Source organism: Amblyomma mixtum, chromosome 4 (genome assembly GCF_055824585.1).
Source record: "Amblyomma mixtum isolate Tamu chromosome 4, ASM5582458v1, whole genome shotgun sequence".
Taxonomy (NCBI): Eukaryota; Metazoa; Arthropoda; class Arachnida; order Ixodida; family Ixodidae; genus Amblyomma; species Amblyomma mixtum.
Window position 1 is genome coordinate 74618572 of NC_143015.1, and position 15366 is coordinate 74633937.

The following is a 15366-nucleotide window of genomic DNA, read 5'->3' on the forward strand; positions in this document are numbered from 1 at the left end:
TTATGTTAAGACTTATGTTATGTTTGTTTTTATGTGTACCCTCCCTCACTGTAATGCCGCTTGGCGCTGTGGGTAAATATATAAATAAATAAGCTCTCTCGTGGGCAATGCAGAAGGCAAGCGGATGAGAGCACTGTAATCGCGGCGCATTCAGGCGCACACAGCACGTTGTCACGTGGTATTTTTTAAGTTATTCCGTGGCTTGATTTATGCTACGGAAAAAGCTACGCAACGGATACCAGGGACGGACCATTTCCAATGCACTCGCCAACTGCTTAATTCACAGCTAAGCGCTTCACGCCAAAACAAACAACAACCTGCAGTTCAAATAACCTCTAAAACATCCACTTGACCTGAGTGCGGAACAAAGCGCGATTTTTCCCTTACAAAAAAAGTTTTAGACGGTCTCTAGAGTGTCTATAGACTTCTGTCTATAAAGTCTATAGACTGTCTATAGACAAAAGTCTATAGGCAATACAAATGCCATAGACAGTCCATACGAAATCTATAGATAATAAGGGAGTAATTACTCATTGGCATCCACCCAAGCGCAGCCAAACGGCTACAAAGGAAAGCTATACAGCTTTCTCAGAAACTCCCCTAAACATGTGACCAGCAATCTATAGATTTATGGCCATACACTTTTAGTAGACTTTTGTCTATAGACAGTCCATAGACTACGAATAGTGAAAAAGCAATATCTATAGTAAGTCAATAGAGTCAACAAGAAGTCTGTAGACTGTCTATAGAACATTTGTATAAGGGTTCGCTTTTAAGTGCTTGTTGTTTTAAATGGTTTTTCGATTTTAACTAGTTGTTATTCAAAGCTTATCTAATCCATGCAACAATTTCTTCGGTCTGCCATTCGAAGCCGTCTATGTGCTCACGTTGCTATACCTAATTGATGTAGACTGCTGACGTGCTAAAAAAACGGAAGCCATCTCTTATGCCTCTGAATTTAAGACCACCAATTTGATGCTCAAGCTGCAATATTTTTGTCTTCCTGCCTATGATTCCGTAACGGCGAATTCACATGTAGATAAAAAATTTAGGAACAAAACTGCAATCCTTCATTGATTACCTTGACCAACACTTCATAGATATCGAAAACGTTCGCAAAGTGCCATATTGATCCGAAGATTATCTTCTAAAAATAGCTTTCATTCCACTTTTCTCAGAGGCGTGGCCAAGCTCAAATACTTCAGAGGTACGGAATTTATGGCAGTCACCAAGGTATCGACAGAAAAGTAGTAATCTACTTTCGATTAAAAAAAGTTGCTGCATCATTCACTGGATTTACATACGCGTCAGCTGGGTGTGATCCTGCGACATCGAAAGCGCTGCCATAGCGATCAGGGTCATCACTATCTGAAAAGAATGCCTTATAATGCTACCCTAGCTGCACTGCAGCTTTTGCCTAAAGCTAGAGAGGTGACGGATTTCTTAGGCGTTGATAACCGTTTGGCTGGATCCCAAAATAAAACAAACAAATCACGAAATTGTTCTAGTGACGTTAGGACCACCGATCCCGACAGATAATAGGCCTATTGCTGTGGTTGTTTTTTCTTTTGCTTTGTAATGAGTTATGTTGAAAAATAATCACCATATTAATATCCCATTGATGAACACCACAAATAATAAAAGAATATCCTGTCGCTCTTCAGTTTCGGTGACTGTTTGCTTCCGTCATGTCGGGTACAATACAGTTATTTGCACCCCTGCCGCATAACGTCATCATAAAGTGAACATTAGAAGGTTCAGAAGTTGAGGAGGGAAGGACTTAATTACATTTGGATATCTTAATCCGCTGCTAGCATTGACTACATCACGCTTTTATTTGATCAGCATCGAAATTTGACTTGGACTCAGCCGTTTAATGTTAATCTAACCTGTGCTGTCTTATTCACGTCGGTCAGATTTCACTTTACCTGAAGTGATTATTTATGATGATACAGGCACATCTTACAATGCCGGTAAGCAGTTGTCAAGGTTTGAAGGAGGTGCCTCACTGTACTAGCCCCGTGAAAGAGGTTTCTATTCCGATGGTAACTCCCTACACTAAGCGGAGTCATAGCGCAACGATACTGTTAGGTGGTCTCGGCTGCTCCAGTAGAAAGAAACGATGACTATGAAATTTCGCACTCTGGGGCTATCCCTATACTTTTATCGAAAATGGGCATACCACACAGAGGAACCGATAGAGATGTGACTACAAGGAACATCGAAAATACAAAGGTTGCTCAGTTTTGAAATTTCCATGACTTAGGGGCTACGAATTATTACCTTTGTCATTTATTATTTTCATTTTGATTACCTTTTCTATTTTATGCGCGCTCTCTGTACTGTCTCCGGTCACCCTATCTACCTATCTTTTTGTACACCGAGCCATTTTGTGATCTGGTTCATTTAGTTTTGAACTGGCCCGTAGCCCCTCAGTCCAGCTGTTAATCGTACCAGTCTCTTCGACGGCTCTTCCCTGCCTAATATTTAACTATCTGGCTCACCGGCCGCCCTTAGTGGCCCTGATGCAGGACCTTTTCGAAGCATGCTGCAGCATCGCTATAAGGTTCGTGTCTCTCTTTTTCTCAGTAATGAACGACAAGGTTGAAGAAACTTCACTTCAATGAGACAGGAGCTTCAGGTATATGACCGCCGAGTGCAGGAGACTTGATAGAAGGGTATTCTACCGTTGAGCCACGATCAGACGGCCAGTTTTGGCGCCTAGCAAGACGATGGCCCATTAACGGGAGACAACAGTGATCACACTGCCTACTCGCACTCGGCGCACACAGAAAATGAACATCATGAATGTCGCTTGAGCTGGTCTATTGTCACTGGAACTTACTGCGTGTTGTTTCCACCATACTTGACTTCCAACGTGGTGGTTGTCCCGTCATAACCTCCGTTCTCAGTAGCGATAAGGCACTTTGCATCCCCTCCGAAATACGGGTCTTCCTTGAAATTCCGGTACATTAAATACCAGGGGCTTTCTAGTGGGAAGCACTAAATGGAAGAAAGAAAATGGATATAAGCATATATACCGTTAAGACTACCGCTTTGATATATTTGCTTCAATTTTCTTTTTATTGTGTAACGGTTTAAACTGAAGTCGCATTAAATATGATAGGGGGCAAACTCATTGCAAAAAGTTGTTAATTTTCTTTCCTTTACTCCGCTAAATTTTAGAGGGACTTTCGAACATTATAGGCCAAGAGAAAAGCTAGGTATCAAACAGGAAAAGAATGCTCGTCACGCTTTTTTGTGGAATAGTTTTAAATGAATGCTCAAACTTTCTGCCCTTTCATATGTGGGGTCACGACTGTGCATGTTGCGAAAGTGTGTCTGGGGATTCATGCTTTATGGTCAAACTTGAGTTTGTCTGGCTTTCCGAATATGGTATGAGCAAGGGTTAGGGAGACCCAAGAGTGTAAACGGTATTTTTTCATTAATTGCTTAGTTTCTGTACCAGGCTCGCAGATTCGAAAGAAAGGGGTTAATAAGGAACTCCGCTATCTTGTCCAGCATGCGCTCCGCGAGAGATATTCGCTCCTCCTGGAGAATCATGATACATAATAATTCATCCCACGGTGTTAAGTTTACAAATTCGCTACATCCTGTTGCAGACCATAAGTGTACAACTGTCCAGACTTACGCTTTGTCGCCTCCGCACTTCTGATTAACCACAGCTGTTAAGCCTCTTTTTTAGTGGGGAATTTTGACTTTTCCTATGGATTCCAACTTAATCAGGGTGCGCGACGCACTTTTCTCCTTAGCTGATTATGTTTCACATGCAATGCTATGTTTATTTGAAACAGCTCCTTATTTTCTGCTACACTGCAACTAACAACACCACATCAAAAAGGTTGCGATTCACAGCGGGATGGCATTGGTATTCAGACTTCCATATTCGTACTTTTTACATTACCTATAAAGGCATACAGATCTGCTTCATGTATATTGAGATTCGTCGCTCTTTTTATTTTAATTTCGTCTAATTTAATCAAAATTTTCACTGAAGCCTTCTTCATTCAGACTCCAAAAGCTTGCTCGGAATAAATGCAAGCAAGTCTGTGGCACTCCTACTGGTTCTAGCCCATTTGAAAGAATTGTACGTCACATGAAAGCTTTTCAACGTGCTATATAATCAGCCATGGCTGTCAAAAAAAGTATGTGATTTTTTAGAACTCCAAGAAGGGACAGATAAAAAGGTTCTACACCTCATACCATGGAAAGATAACAGAAAAAAGGGGTACTGCCCCCTTTTATTTCTTGGCACACCAACGTGCATGTGAGACATTTATGCGTTGGTGGAGTGTTACTATTAAACCCAGAAAGGACGCTCGCCTATGAAGGGGCTTGTGCTTCCATAATGTGCCACCTGTAACGATGCAGCCCTTAAAGTCTAACAATCTTGCTTGGTTTGTTTACTCTTGATAAGGCAGTAGAAGGTCACTCCGCCTGGATTGCGTATTTCTACAAGTTCAAACCCGTGTCATTGATACCGATGGTACTGATGCATAAAAAATTTGGACGCCTGATGACGATTCGATCTGAAAAGTATTCCTCGTCAATCTGTGCTTTCATGAATACCGCGTTGCAAGTATCAGAATAGTCCACTTGAAAGGAAATTTAAATCAGGGTGCTCTTTGAACCACTTGGCTAACACTATTATACAAGGGCGCTGCTGTGTCGCCAATCAGGATGCACTACAACCTTCACAGTCAAGGCGTGACCTTCTTATTATGAACGCAAGCTAAACCAAGACCGTACGGTATGCTGTGGGACTCTGCCGACTGCATCCTTTTATTCCTATGTCTTTCCTTTAACCCCACGGTGCTGTCACCGAGTGAAGCGAGGAAGCTGAAAATGAAGAATTTGCAGCTTTAAAAGATATCATTCAAACTGCAGCGTTTATAGCAGCTTCAGAATTGAAAGCAAACATGTTTGCTTGCTGCCAAAAGTTTGAAATAACTCGAGTCTCTGGTACCGGCTCCTCCGACGAAGACATCCAATTAAGCGTTGTGCAAGGCTACAGCTGGCCTCGTGCCTTACTGCAGTTGGGGTGCGTCTGCAGCTTTCGGCTCAGTTAGGCTTTATAGTTTGGGATGCGTCTACCTCAGAGTCTGATATACTTAGCAAATAGAAATAAGACACGGTTACTTCAATGTGAACGCCATCAATAATATAAATTGCTCATAAACTTAGGAAGATTAGACACGATTACTACTTTCAAAACTGATACCTGTTTGAGCAGGTGGGAATGTTTCTCTGAGCTTTTTGGGACAGCCGAAAGATAAAAGCATTCTGCAGGTTTACATATAATTAACATCGACTTTTGCTCTGAAAAATTATTTATTGGCATGATGTTTAAGAAAAGGTTGGTACCATCTTCCGACTTCAAAAGAAACTGCAGTGTATTTCTTCCGTTATAGATAGCATAATCACCTGTTACTTTTTAATACCCCATTTCGTTGTTTCGAGTTCTTCTAACTTGATATTCCCGCTAATACCTTTGCAGGGTCGTCTGGCTCAGTATAGAAAAACTACTTGTGCAAGTACTACAAAACATAACACGCCGTGTACTGCGCGATGTCAGAGCACGTTAAAGAACCCCCGGTGGTCGAAATTTCCGGATCCCTTCACTACGGCGTCTCTCATAGCCTGAGCCCTTTTAGGACGTCAAACCCCAATAAACCAAACCAAAGCAGAACACGCGAGAAGTTGCTATGCAGATTTATGGAGCATCGTCTTTCTACACGCTGTTGAACGCCTCGTTGGACTTCTGAGGACCGCACATCTACTTTTATAAATTCGGCAACGCTCTCCAGAATCCTGACCCCATTAATAACACCTTGGAGCCAAAGTTTCGCACCTCTTAGTGAACAGGTGGAAAGAAAACCAGTTAGGGTCGTGTTCAAAATCGTCGAACAGAAACGAACACACAACGCATGCCCATACTCACGTGTTTCCTTTGAGAATCTTGGCATCTCTATTGACTAGCGTGAAGAAATTGGTTTTTGGTTTCTGAGGAAAGGAAATGGCGCAGTATCTGTCTCACATACCTCGGTAGACACCTGAATAGCGCCGCAAGGAAAGGGAGGAAGGTGGGAAGGTGGGAAACGAGGCCGCCGCAGTCGGGTTCGAACCCGGGTACACCGGCTCGGTAGCCGCGCGCCTTAACCGCTGAGCCGCCGCGGCGGGTAATTACCTAGCGTGCCAACATAACGTGCTTTTTTTGGCAGACATTGCCATAAAGACATCGCAAAAGTAAAAAAGTTAGTGTAAAGGAAAGGATAAGGACTGTCTGTAGACAAAACCTCGCATGCTGCATGTGTTTCAGCCAACTGCTTTCAATGATAAATGTTCGGTTTTTAACATCAAAACGCATTGGAGAACTAAGAAGACTTACCAATTCCTCGTTCTGATAAGCCTCAAGATCGGGATTATTTTCAGGAAACGGCTGACTCCCTCCAATTGCGCAGGGGAGGAGCAACGAAGCGACGGAAGCCGCGAATATCAAGCGCCTCGGGGCCATCTTTACTCTTGTTCTGATGTCCTTCGTCGTGAGCTATACTGCTCGCTGCTGTGCCTTTAATAGACCATTTAGCTGTGCCGCTTGTGACTTCACATCCGTTGACCCATTGCCCTCATTGCATTGACACGTGCTCACGTCAAGCGCACCTCATTAAACTGTTGACGCACAATGCTCTGATTTGACGATGCTGCGCAGGGTTAGAAGCGAATTTTCCTCCTTTTTTTTAATTCTTGCATCCACGCTCATACAACCATCACGCCAGCCCTTTTCCTTCGTGTGCTGCTAACGATTAGGTGAATTTATATACTTTAATGGACACACAGCGAAAACGGAAATGTCTGTATTTATCTCTGCGCGAACGTTTGCTGGTGGAAAGCTGCAGGTTGTGAAATAGAGTAGGCTCAGTGAAAGCAGGTCGCAGTTCTCATATTTGTGTACAATGTTTCGCTACTCAAAGTTAATGGCTGTGCTTTACTGACAGAAAGTACCGGCAAAAATTTTAAGTGCTCAAATGTCGAAATCCATCATACACGTGCCCGAAACTGAAAGCCCACTGACCATCGACTTAGAAAACGATATTACCGGCCAATAAAACCAACTTATATATTACGCGTGTATCCATCAGGCAAGCAGTCACTATGGAAAATTTTTATTCGGAGCAAAGTAGTTTGCTGTACAAGTTTGTCGTGCATTATCTGAAAGAACTCCTGTAGGACTGTGACACGAAAATACCTGAGTGTGCGCATTTTTCTCTAGGTGCAAATCTTTTCGACGGTTAACGCGCGCCTTAAAGCTAGCAGCCACACGTGCATGCTCTTGATAGTTTTATAGAAGCTTTCACGCCAGACACTAAAAAAGCTGTTATTAATAGAAAATGTTAAACGCACCAACAAAAAAAAAAACCTGGCTGGCGGTTTAGGATTGCTAAACCTGAAATACTCCGTGCATGAAAGCGCACTTTTTTTGCAGATGGACACTACCGCCGCGTACCTGAAAGCGCGATTGAGGCGACCACTGACCTAGGGAGTCAGTTAAGCGCGTTTTTAACTTTTTCATCATCAGTGGCAATTTAACCAACGTACGCCGGCAGCTACGCTCTAGTGCCGTGTTGCTAAAACAACGGTGTCTACGCCAACGCATGCAGCGGACACATCTGTATCACAACCACCACATAACTCAAAGCGCGAATATTAGTTTGATCCTGCTATTAGTGGATGAAGAATGCACAGCGCGAGAGTGTTTCAATTTAACACCAGGCGTTATCGGCTGCGGTGGGGGCCTAGTGCTCTTGTGCAGTGGCCAGCGAATCCGATCTGCTGGTGCTACCAATGGTTCGAATCCCAGTCACGGCGATATTTGATTTATTCGTGGTTTGCCCAAGGTCGCCCTTAAGGTCATGCTTCACACAAACCGGTGAACCAGTTTGACCTCATGAAGTAATGCTTTCGCACTACTTTCGCACTCGCTTGCGTTTCAACGCCACTAGATGGCGACAGTAATGGCTGTAACCACGCCGTGTTCCAGCCGCCCTTTTAGTGCACTGATTGTGCGGTGATCATTGAGTGCGTCATACGCGAGGAATTTCAGTCCTATACCCCCATGCCGAAAATATGGATCGTGCATATCTGCAAAATTTCGTCTCCTCAGCACAAGACAGACATTTACGCTGCTATATTCTACCAAATAAAAATCTAAAGAGTTCACTGCAGAGTTTTTTCCATGTAGCTGCTGCACCTGAGCATTAAAGTCATCGTTCTCAGTTAAAGCCGAATATTTGTTCTGCAACAGTATCCTGCCTTTCTCTATTTTCCCTCTAACGCCTAACCATTTACCGGGCTTCCTTTTCACTGGTTTCTTCTGTTTCCTGTTCAAGTCTACGATAATTCGAGACCTTACCTTCCTTCGGTCCCTACAACGCACCCTTCCGAGGACCTCCACATCCTCCACGATGGCAGGGTGAGCGATATGTATGAAGTCTATTTCATTACCAACGTCTTACCATAGGGGCTGTTCCACGGCCATTTCCTCTAATTGACGGACATCTTGTGGTGGAATTCGAGGACATCTTCTCGCAAGCTAGAGCGAATCGCCGGTACACCCCGATTTTATGACGGGTTGGTGGGGGGGGGGGGGGGGGGGTAAGGCGACAAGGTTTAAAATTGGACCGGAAATTTAAGCTCCGCCTTAAGGGTATGACCAGATAGCGCAATGAAATGATTCATGCATATATGGAGAAAGTAATTCTCTACATTACATTCATAGATCTCTGGGAGTCCTCATACCCCTCCTGCGATGGGAGGTGTGCTCCAGGTGGTAGGCCTTGGGCTCCTCAGGTTCTTCTTCCAGAAAGACGAATCATTAATTTAACTTCCAGTTTCCAAGGTAGGCAGTGTGCTCACTATCCGGTGGGTAGGTTGGGATGGCGCCGTTGGGTCACGTGTCTTAGGTGGCTCGCCTGCCTCCCAGGTTGCTCTCTGGGCGCCACCTGCCAGAGTCATGCTCATGATTTTAGAGCAAACGGTCTACTACACGAGGTACAACTTCAGTTTTCGCGTCCCTTCGTCGCTGTGACCTTCAAAGCCAACCAAGGTCAAAGTAGGACTTAGTCATTCTGCCATAGCCATGATATACAAAGTATGGCATGGCGATATATCTAATGACCATCTAGTATGACCACTGAACAGCGGTTACGTAACCTTCGACCTTAACCTTGAACTTTGATCTTTCGTTTCCTGATGTGTTTAAGTTGACGTAAGTGATGATGTGTGTTTCTGACGTTATAGCGGTCACTTGTGAAACCAACCAAACCGAACAAAGTAAAGCCACCAAAAACCAAGCATAACAGAGCTTTCGCTCGTTAGTTACGCTCAAGCCATGCTTATACCTTGCCTTATTTTTTCGCTCAAAACGCCGATGCTGGCGCCGACGTCGACATCACCGACACCGGATTTTCTGGTCAACGGCGCCTTTAACACTATCGCGCCCCTTAGCATCCTTCCAAAACTACACACTCACGCTGTATTTTGATCCTCAAGAAGGCATATATATATAACTGTTAGGACCTTGTGATAGTGTTTCCATCAGCACAAACGTTACTGGGTCTTGAACTGCTTGTGAAAGTTGTTTGGTTTCATTGGAATCATATGCGCGTGTGCGGCCTGGCCAATAATTTCTCTTAGTGAATATAAAAACTGGTCACTTGTACAGGTACAAAAAGTTTGAAAGAAGACAGTTTTAAAACAACCCAGGGCCCCTTTGGATACAAGGCACTGTCTATGAAATTTTTTTCGCACTATCAACTTTTCAGCGGCTTATTTGAACGGTTTTGTACAGCCGGCACTAGTAAAAGGCTATAGTTTTACATGAAAACATTGACAACCATTGACAAGACGACAACGCTGCACTGATGTTTAGGTGTTCCCCGTGAAGCGAGACAATTACTGTGCCATTCCTTTTCCTAGAAGTAACCCTGCGGCTCACTTATGCTGAAAGGAAACAGGGACTGTCTATTAAATTTCTTTCGCACTATAAACTTTTCAGCGGCTTATTTGAACGGTTTTGTACAGCCGGCACTAGCCTATAGTTTTACATGAAAACATTGACAACCATTCACAAGACGACAACGCTGCACTGAGGTTTAGTTGCTCACCGTGAAGCGAGACAATCACTGCGCCATTCCTTTCCTCAGAAGTAACCGCCGGCTCACTTTCACCGAAAGAAAACAGGGGATGTGCACAGGTGTCTTCTGCCTCCATCGATACGGGGACGACTCGGCCACGTTCGAACCCAGGCACTCCAGCTCAGCAACCTAGCGCCCTAACCACAGAGCCACCGCACCGGGCGGAGCCTGCTGATACTACGTTGGCAAACTGGCAAAAACCATCATTTGAAGGTGCCTTCCACAGAGCTCCGAGCTTCCAAAGCCTTGGGTGAAATTTCTCTCTCTACGGCTTCGGGGCTTTCCTCTAGGAACCTCTACAAGAGCAAGGTATCGCGTAAACGAGTTTCAAAAATGTTGCTTGCCGTTTATTCTGACTGCCCGTTCCCGTTGTTTCCCAAGATAGCTTTGCCAATAACGCATATGTTTCACGTTGCCTGTAATGACGACTAACCTGCGAAAGCCGATGCACGCACAACAACTTATAGGACTGCAGTGCTGAGAACATCAATCATGGTCAACCATGAAGCTTTCAAAAGATACAGAATAGAGCTGTGTGGAAAAGGATGAAGTAGGGAATGAACGAAGGGAGGGCCCCTAGAGGAATTAGTCTTTTTGAGGAACGCAAATGACGCAGTAACTGTCTCCCTGCTCGGTGGACACCTGAACAGCGCCGGAAGGGAAGAAAGGAAGGGAGAGTGAAAGAAGAAAGAGAGAACGGGCTGTCGTAGTGGAGGGCTGCCTAATAATTTCGACCACCTTTGCTCTAAAAGTCGCGGTGCCTCTGTGGCTAAAGGGCTCGTCTACTGAGCCGGAGTACGCGGGTTCGAACCCGACCGGGGCGGCCACGTTTCGATGGAGGCGAAACGCAAAAGGCGCCCTCGTGCTGTGCGATGACAGTGCGCGTTAAAGGTCTCCAGGTGGTCGAAATTATTCTGGTGACCTCCACTACGGGACCTCTTTTTTCCTTTCTTCTTTCACTCCCTCCTTTACCGCTTCCCTTACAGCGGTTCTGGCGTCCACCGAGATATGTGGGGCAGTTACTGAGTCATTTGCTTTCCTGAAAATAAAATTTTTCGTGTGTCTTAAGAGCCAGCTCAGCAATGCCTACTGGTATGCGTCATAACGTGGCGCACGTAGCACGTGACCTTCTATGTTCCGCCCGCGCTGCTGTGCGCGCTGCTCCAGACCTGACAGTGAAGGACACGACACAGGTGCGCCATAGAGTGACGCGTTTGGCTGACACCAATGGCTGTCCCAGATTATGTGGTCGAGGGTCCCTCTCGCCCCACAGTGCTTCCACTTATCGTTTTTGTTTCTCATCTCTCTGAACATGATATGCCCAGACCGGGTTTACGAAGTTCACAGCTTGGAGGCGCCGCCATACGATTGCCTCCCTATTGTTTAGGCTTTTATCTGGTGGTGGCACCTGTCTCCTCTGTATCCTATAATTTTCTACAATCTTCGTATAATTTTGCAGACGCTCCTTCGTGTTCAGGCAGTCGGGCGGCTCCACAGCTACCCGGAAGTAGAGAGCACGGGCTAACTCGTGGGCTGCGTCGTTGCCAGGAGCGGATACGTGTGCGGGAGTCCAAATTAGGCTAATATTTCCGTTTAGCCGTCTAGCGGCCAGAATCCTTGCCGCTTCCTGCGAGGTTCTACGCTTTCCAAAATTATAGATGGCTGTATTGCTATTGCTAATTATAAAATTGGCTTCCGTTCTAACGCAAGCGAGCGCTATCGCAATTCTTCAGCCGCTCCCGTGTTGCAGCTTCTAAAGGTGGCTGCCGATACGGGGCACCGCGGCCGTCGACTACTGAGTGATCGCCGCACCCGACTTGTCACTTGCTGCGTCCACGTACGCAACTGACTTGCTGTCCATCAGATCGAAGCGTCTAATTAGTGCTTCTGCTTTCTTGTCCCTCCTCTCGGTGTTGAATATGGGATGCATGTTACGAGGGAGTGGGGGAATGATTAGATTTCCTCGGCAGTCTTGCGGAATGCTCGATTTGGCTGGTAGTCCCCTGTCTGTTTGTCCACTAGCTCCCCAGGGGCTAAAGTAAATATAAATTGTAGAGAAACCTGGGAAGCCCTGGGCAAAAATATCGAAATTGCGTCAAAATAGCGCGCATGTCGATATAGCCACGAGAACGGTAGGACGTTACATCCACCAGAAGTCGTCACGGCATAGTGAAAATTGTCAGAGTGGTCGGAAAAACGTCGGAATTTGTGTCAAATTAGATGGAGAAATGTGTAATTAAGCATAATTAAATAATTAACACTTAAGATCTACCAAAGATGTACAATTTGGTATCGATATAGCCACGGGATGGTGTGACATCAAATCCACCGGAAGTCGTCAGTCGTCCATCGGAAGTCGTCCACCGGAAGTGTCTTCGGCTTTTGCCTCTCGGAACTTTAGTTGCCAAAGTGTCCACGCAATTTGTTGTACTCCTGACTATACCACAACCCCGTATAGAACGTGTATACAAAATGAGTTATATATTTGCACTTCAGGGATATTGATAAACTGCCATTCATAATCTGAGAGAACCTGCCAAATGCGCTCCACGAAATTCTCATTCTTATAGTTTTCTCGCTCCTGCGATAAGTACAGCCGGGCAAATCTTTAGCTGGCGTGCGTGACGGCCACGTTTTCCGTGCCCTGCAGCTTATGACGGCGCAAACTTGTTAAGATATCAAATTTAAGCGGAGGCTCACTAAACTCCTGCTTAACTTTGAGCTTTCGCCAAGTTTGCTTCGTCACAAAGCGCAGGAGAGCCGGAAAAGCGACGGTCGCGCACGCCAGCTAAAGATTTGGCCGGCTGTACATAAAAGCTGTATCTTACCGGCACTCACGTGTGGAGCAGAAACGTGGAGGATAACGAAAATGGTTTAACTTAAGGATAAAAGATCTAGCTACGCGCAGGAAAATGATAGGTGCTACATTAAGAAACAGGGAGAGGGTGGAGTGGGTCACGGAACATGTGCGTATTGATGTCTTCATATATGTGTCGAGGTGTTCATGTGGGATCGGTTATAATATGCTTCAAGCCGCCGCGGTGGCTGAGTGGTTATGGTGCTCGGCTGCTGACCCGAAAGACGCGGGTTCGACCCCGGCCACAGCGGTCGCATTTCGATGGAGGTTAAATGCTGGAGGCCCGTGTACTGTGCGATGTCAGTGCACGTTAAAGAACCCCAGGCGGTCGAAATTTCCAGAGCCCTTCACTACGGCGTCCCTCATAGGCTGAATCGCTTTGGAACGTTAAACCTCCATTAGCCAAACCATAGACCTATATTTTGCCTACGTTGCAGGAGCCGTACATAGCAGTGATGAAGATGGAATTTTCCATAAAGAGAGGTAGGGGGTCTGCTTATCTACCTGCGACGTGAAAGCACTATAAGAGTTATTAACATCTAAAAATTGAATGAATTGGATGCAATGAAGAGCAGGTTACCAGTACTCCGCAAGAGGAAGCTACTACAACTGCATATTGCCAATACTACCCTGTGGCGCAGAAACATCTCGAAAAACGAAAAGGCTCGAAATGAAAGTCACCATGGCGTGCTGAGGAAAGGTTTATAGTAATGGTAGCGTTGAAATACAGGTAGAAGGCAGAGTGGATCAGGTAACAAAGCGGCTGAATCATATACTGGCTTAAATAAAAAATAATGTGCATGAATAGCCCATTACATACAAGGTAACCCATTGTCGTGTATAGTAACCGAGTACATTCCATGATAAGGCAAGCGTAGCAGATAGTGGCAGAAGGCCAGATGTGCGGGTGATGTAACGAGGGCCGAGGGTGTACGTTGTGGGCAGCTGAGACAGGACAAGGTTAATTGGTGTGATATGACAGAGGCTTTTTTCCCTGCTGTAGACTTAGGAATATAATAGGCATGGAAACATAGCGGTAGTGAAGAAATGTATTGTGACTGCCATGGCGAATCTCAGCAGTAGGATGAGCCATGTATAGTTGAATTCTCTTGGCAAGGCTCCTTCACAGAAAAAGAAAGAGTTTCTATGGAGGTGCTGCGGCTAAAGCCTGTTATTGTGCAAAGCCTGCGTCTGTGTTGGAGTTAATAATTGGAGTTACAGTTCTGCAAGAAAACTCTCTTCCCGTGAGTTTGCACTTTTGTCGAAACCAATAACTCTGCGAAGAATTTTATGCCAGCGTTTAAAATTTTCGCCGGTGATTTCTCTGTTATGTATTTGTGTTTCACTGAGGCAGAATATATTTTTGCGTCGACCAACTTGCAGCACAAAAGGTATTTTACGCCATCGTCGACTCGCAGCTTCAGCTAGCTTGCAGCTGCGAGTGGATCGAAAGTTCGACGGCTTTCACGAAGAGTTTCGAGCTTACCACAGCTGGCGTAGAGGAAGAAGCCAGTTGTTGCCTTTCAGCCGGCGCGGAACGGTTTTTAAACAACATTTTCTCAACACGCTTCGAGAGTAAGAACATTGCTTTTTTTTTCTACCAGCTGCGTATGAACCGTCCAGTGGCGTAGCCAGAAATTTTGTTCGGGGGGGGGGGGGCTCATGTTGCAGCGCGGCCTCCTCATAGAATTTGTGGAGGGATCGAACACAAGAATAATAGCTGAATTGCCATTGGCAATGCCATTGTGTATAAGTTAACGCAACGCACTGTCTAGACAAGTGAAATATGTAATTTTTTAAATAAAAGAATGTATTCGTATGTCCTAAAAATTGTGGCAGACATACTGATACCAATCCTTTCATGTTTTTGCGTTTTTTATAAATATCACTCGAGGTCTGGAACTATTTCAGTCCGAAACCAGCAATGCAGTGCATGACGCGTATATGAATAACGTAAAGGCCATGAAATGAGGAAGTAGAGGACAGATATTTTAATGAATCTTTGTCGTTCAAGAACGTTTACATTTTTGTACATATGCAATGACCAGAGAAAAATCTCAATGATGCTGTCCTTCGTTCCAGTGTACTGCGCAGCAGCAGCTGTCACCGGTCATATATTGCGAGTAATTGCACCGAAACTTTAGTCGCAACAGCGAGAATATGTATAAACGAGGAGTTCTGCAAAATATACATTAGAAGTGCGAAGTTAAAATGGAGTATTAGAAATGCGAAGATACAACTTGATAAAGGACAAAAAGTGTCACTGGAAACAAAGTCCCTGTATGTATACACAGA

At 45.0% G+C, this 15366-nt stretch overlaps 1 protein-coding gene across 1 annotated transcript in view; it reads right to left on the reverse strand.

Annotated features, from left to right (window-relative positions):
- The window catches only part of LOC149347045 (uncharacterized), a 116240-nt gene that overhangs the window by 9401 nt on the left and 91473 nt on the right, over positions 1–15366 (reverse strand). Inside the window, exon 3 of the mRNA XM_089585488.1 lies at positions 2846–3003. Within this exon, the coding sequence (XP_089441614.1) occupies positions 2846–3003 (158 nt within the window). The remainder of the gene's footprint in view (positions 1–2845; positions 3004–15366) is intronic.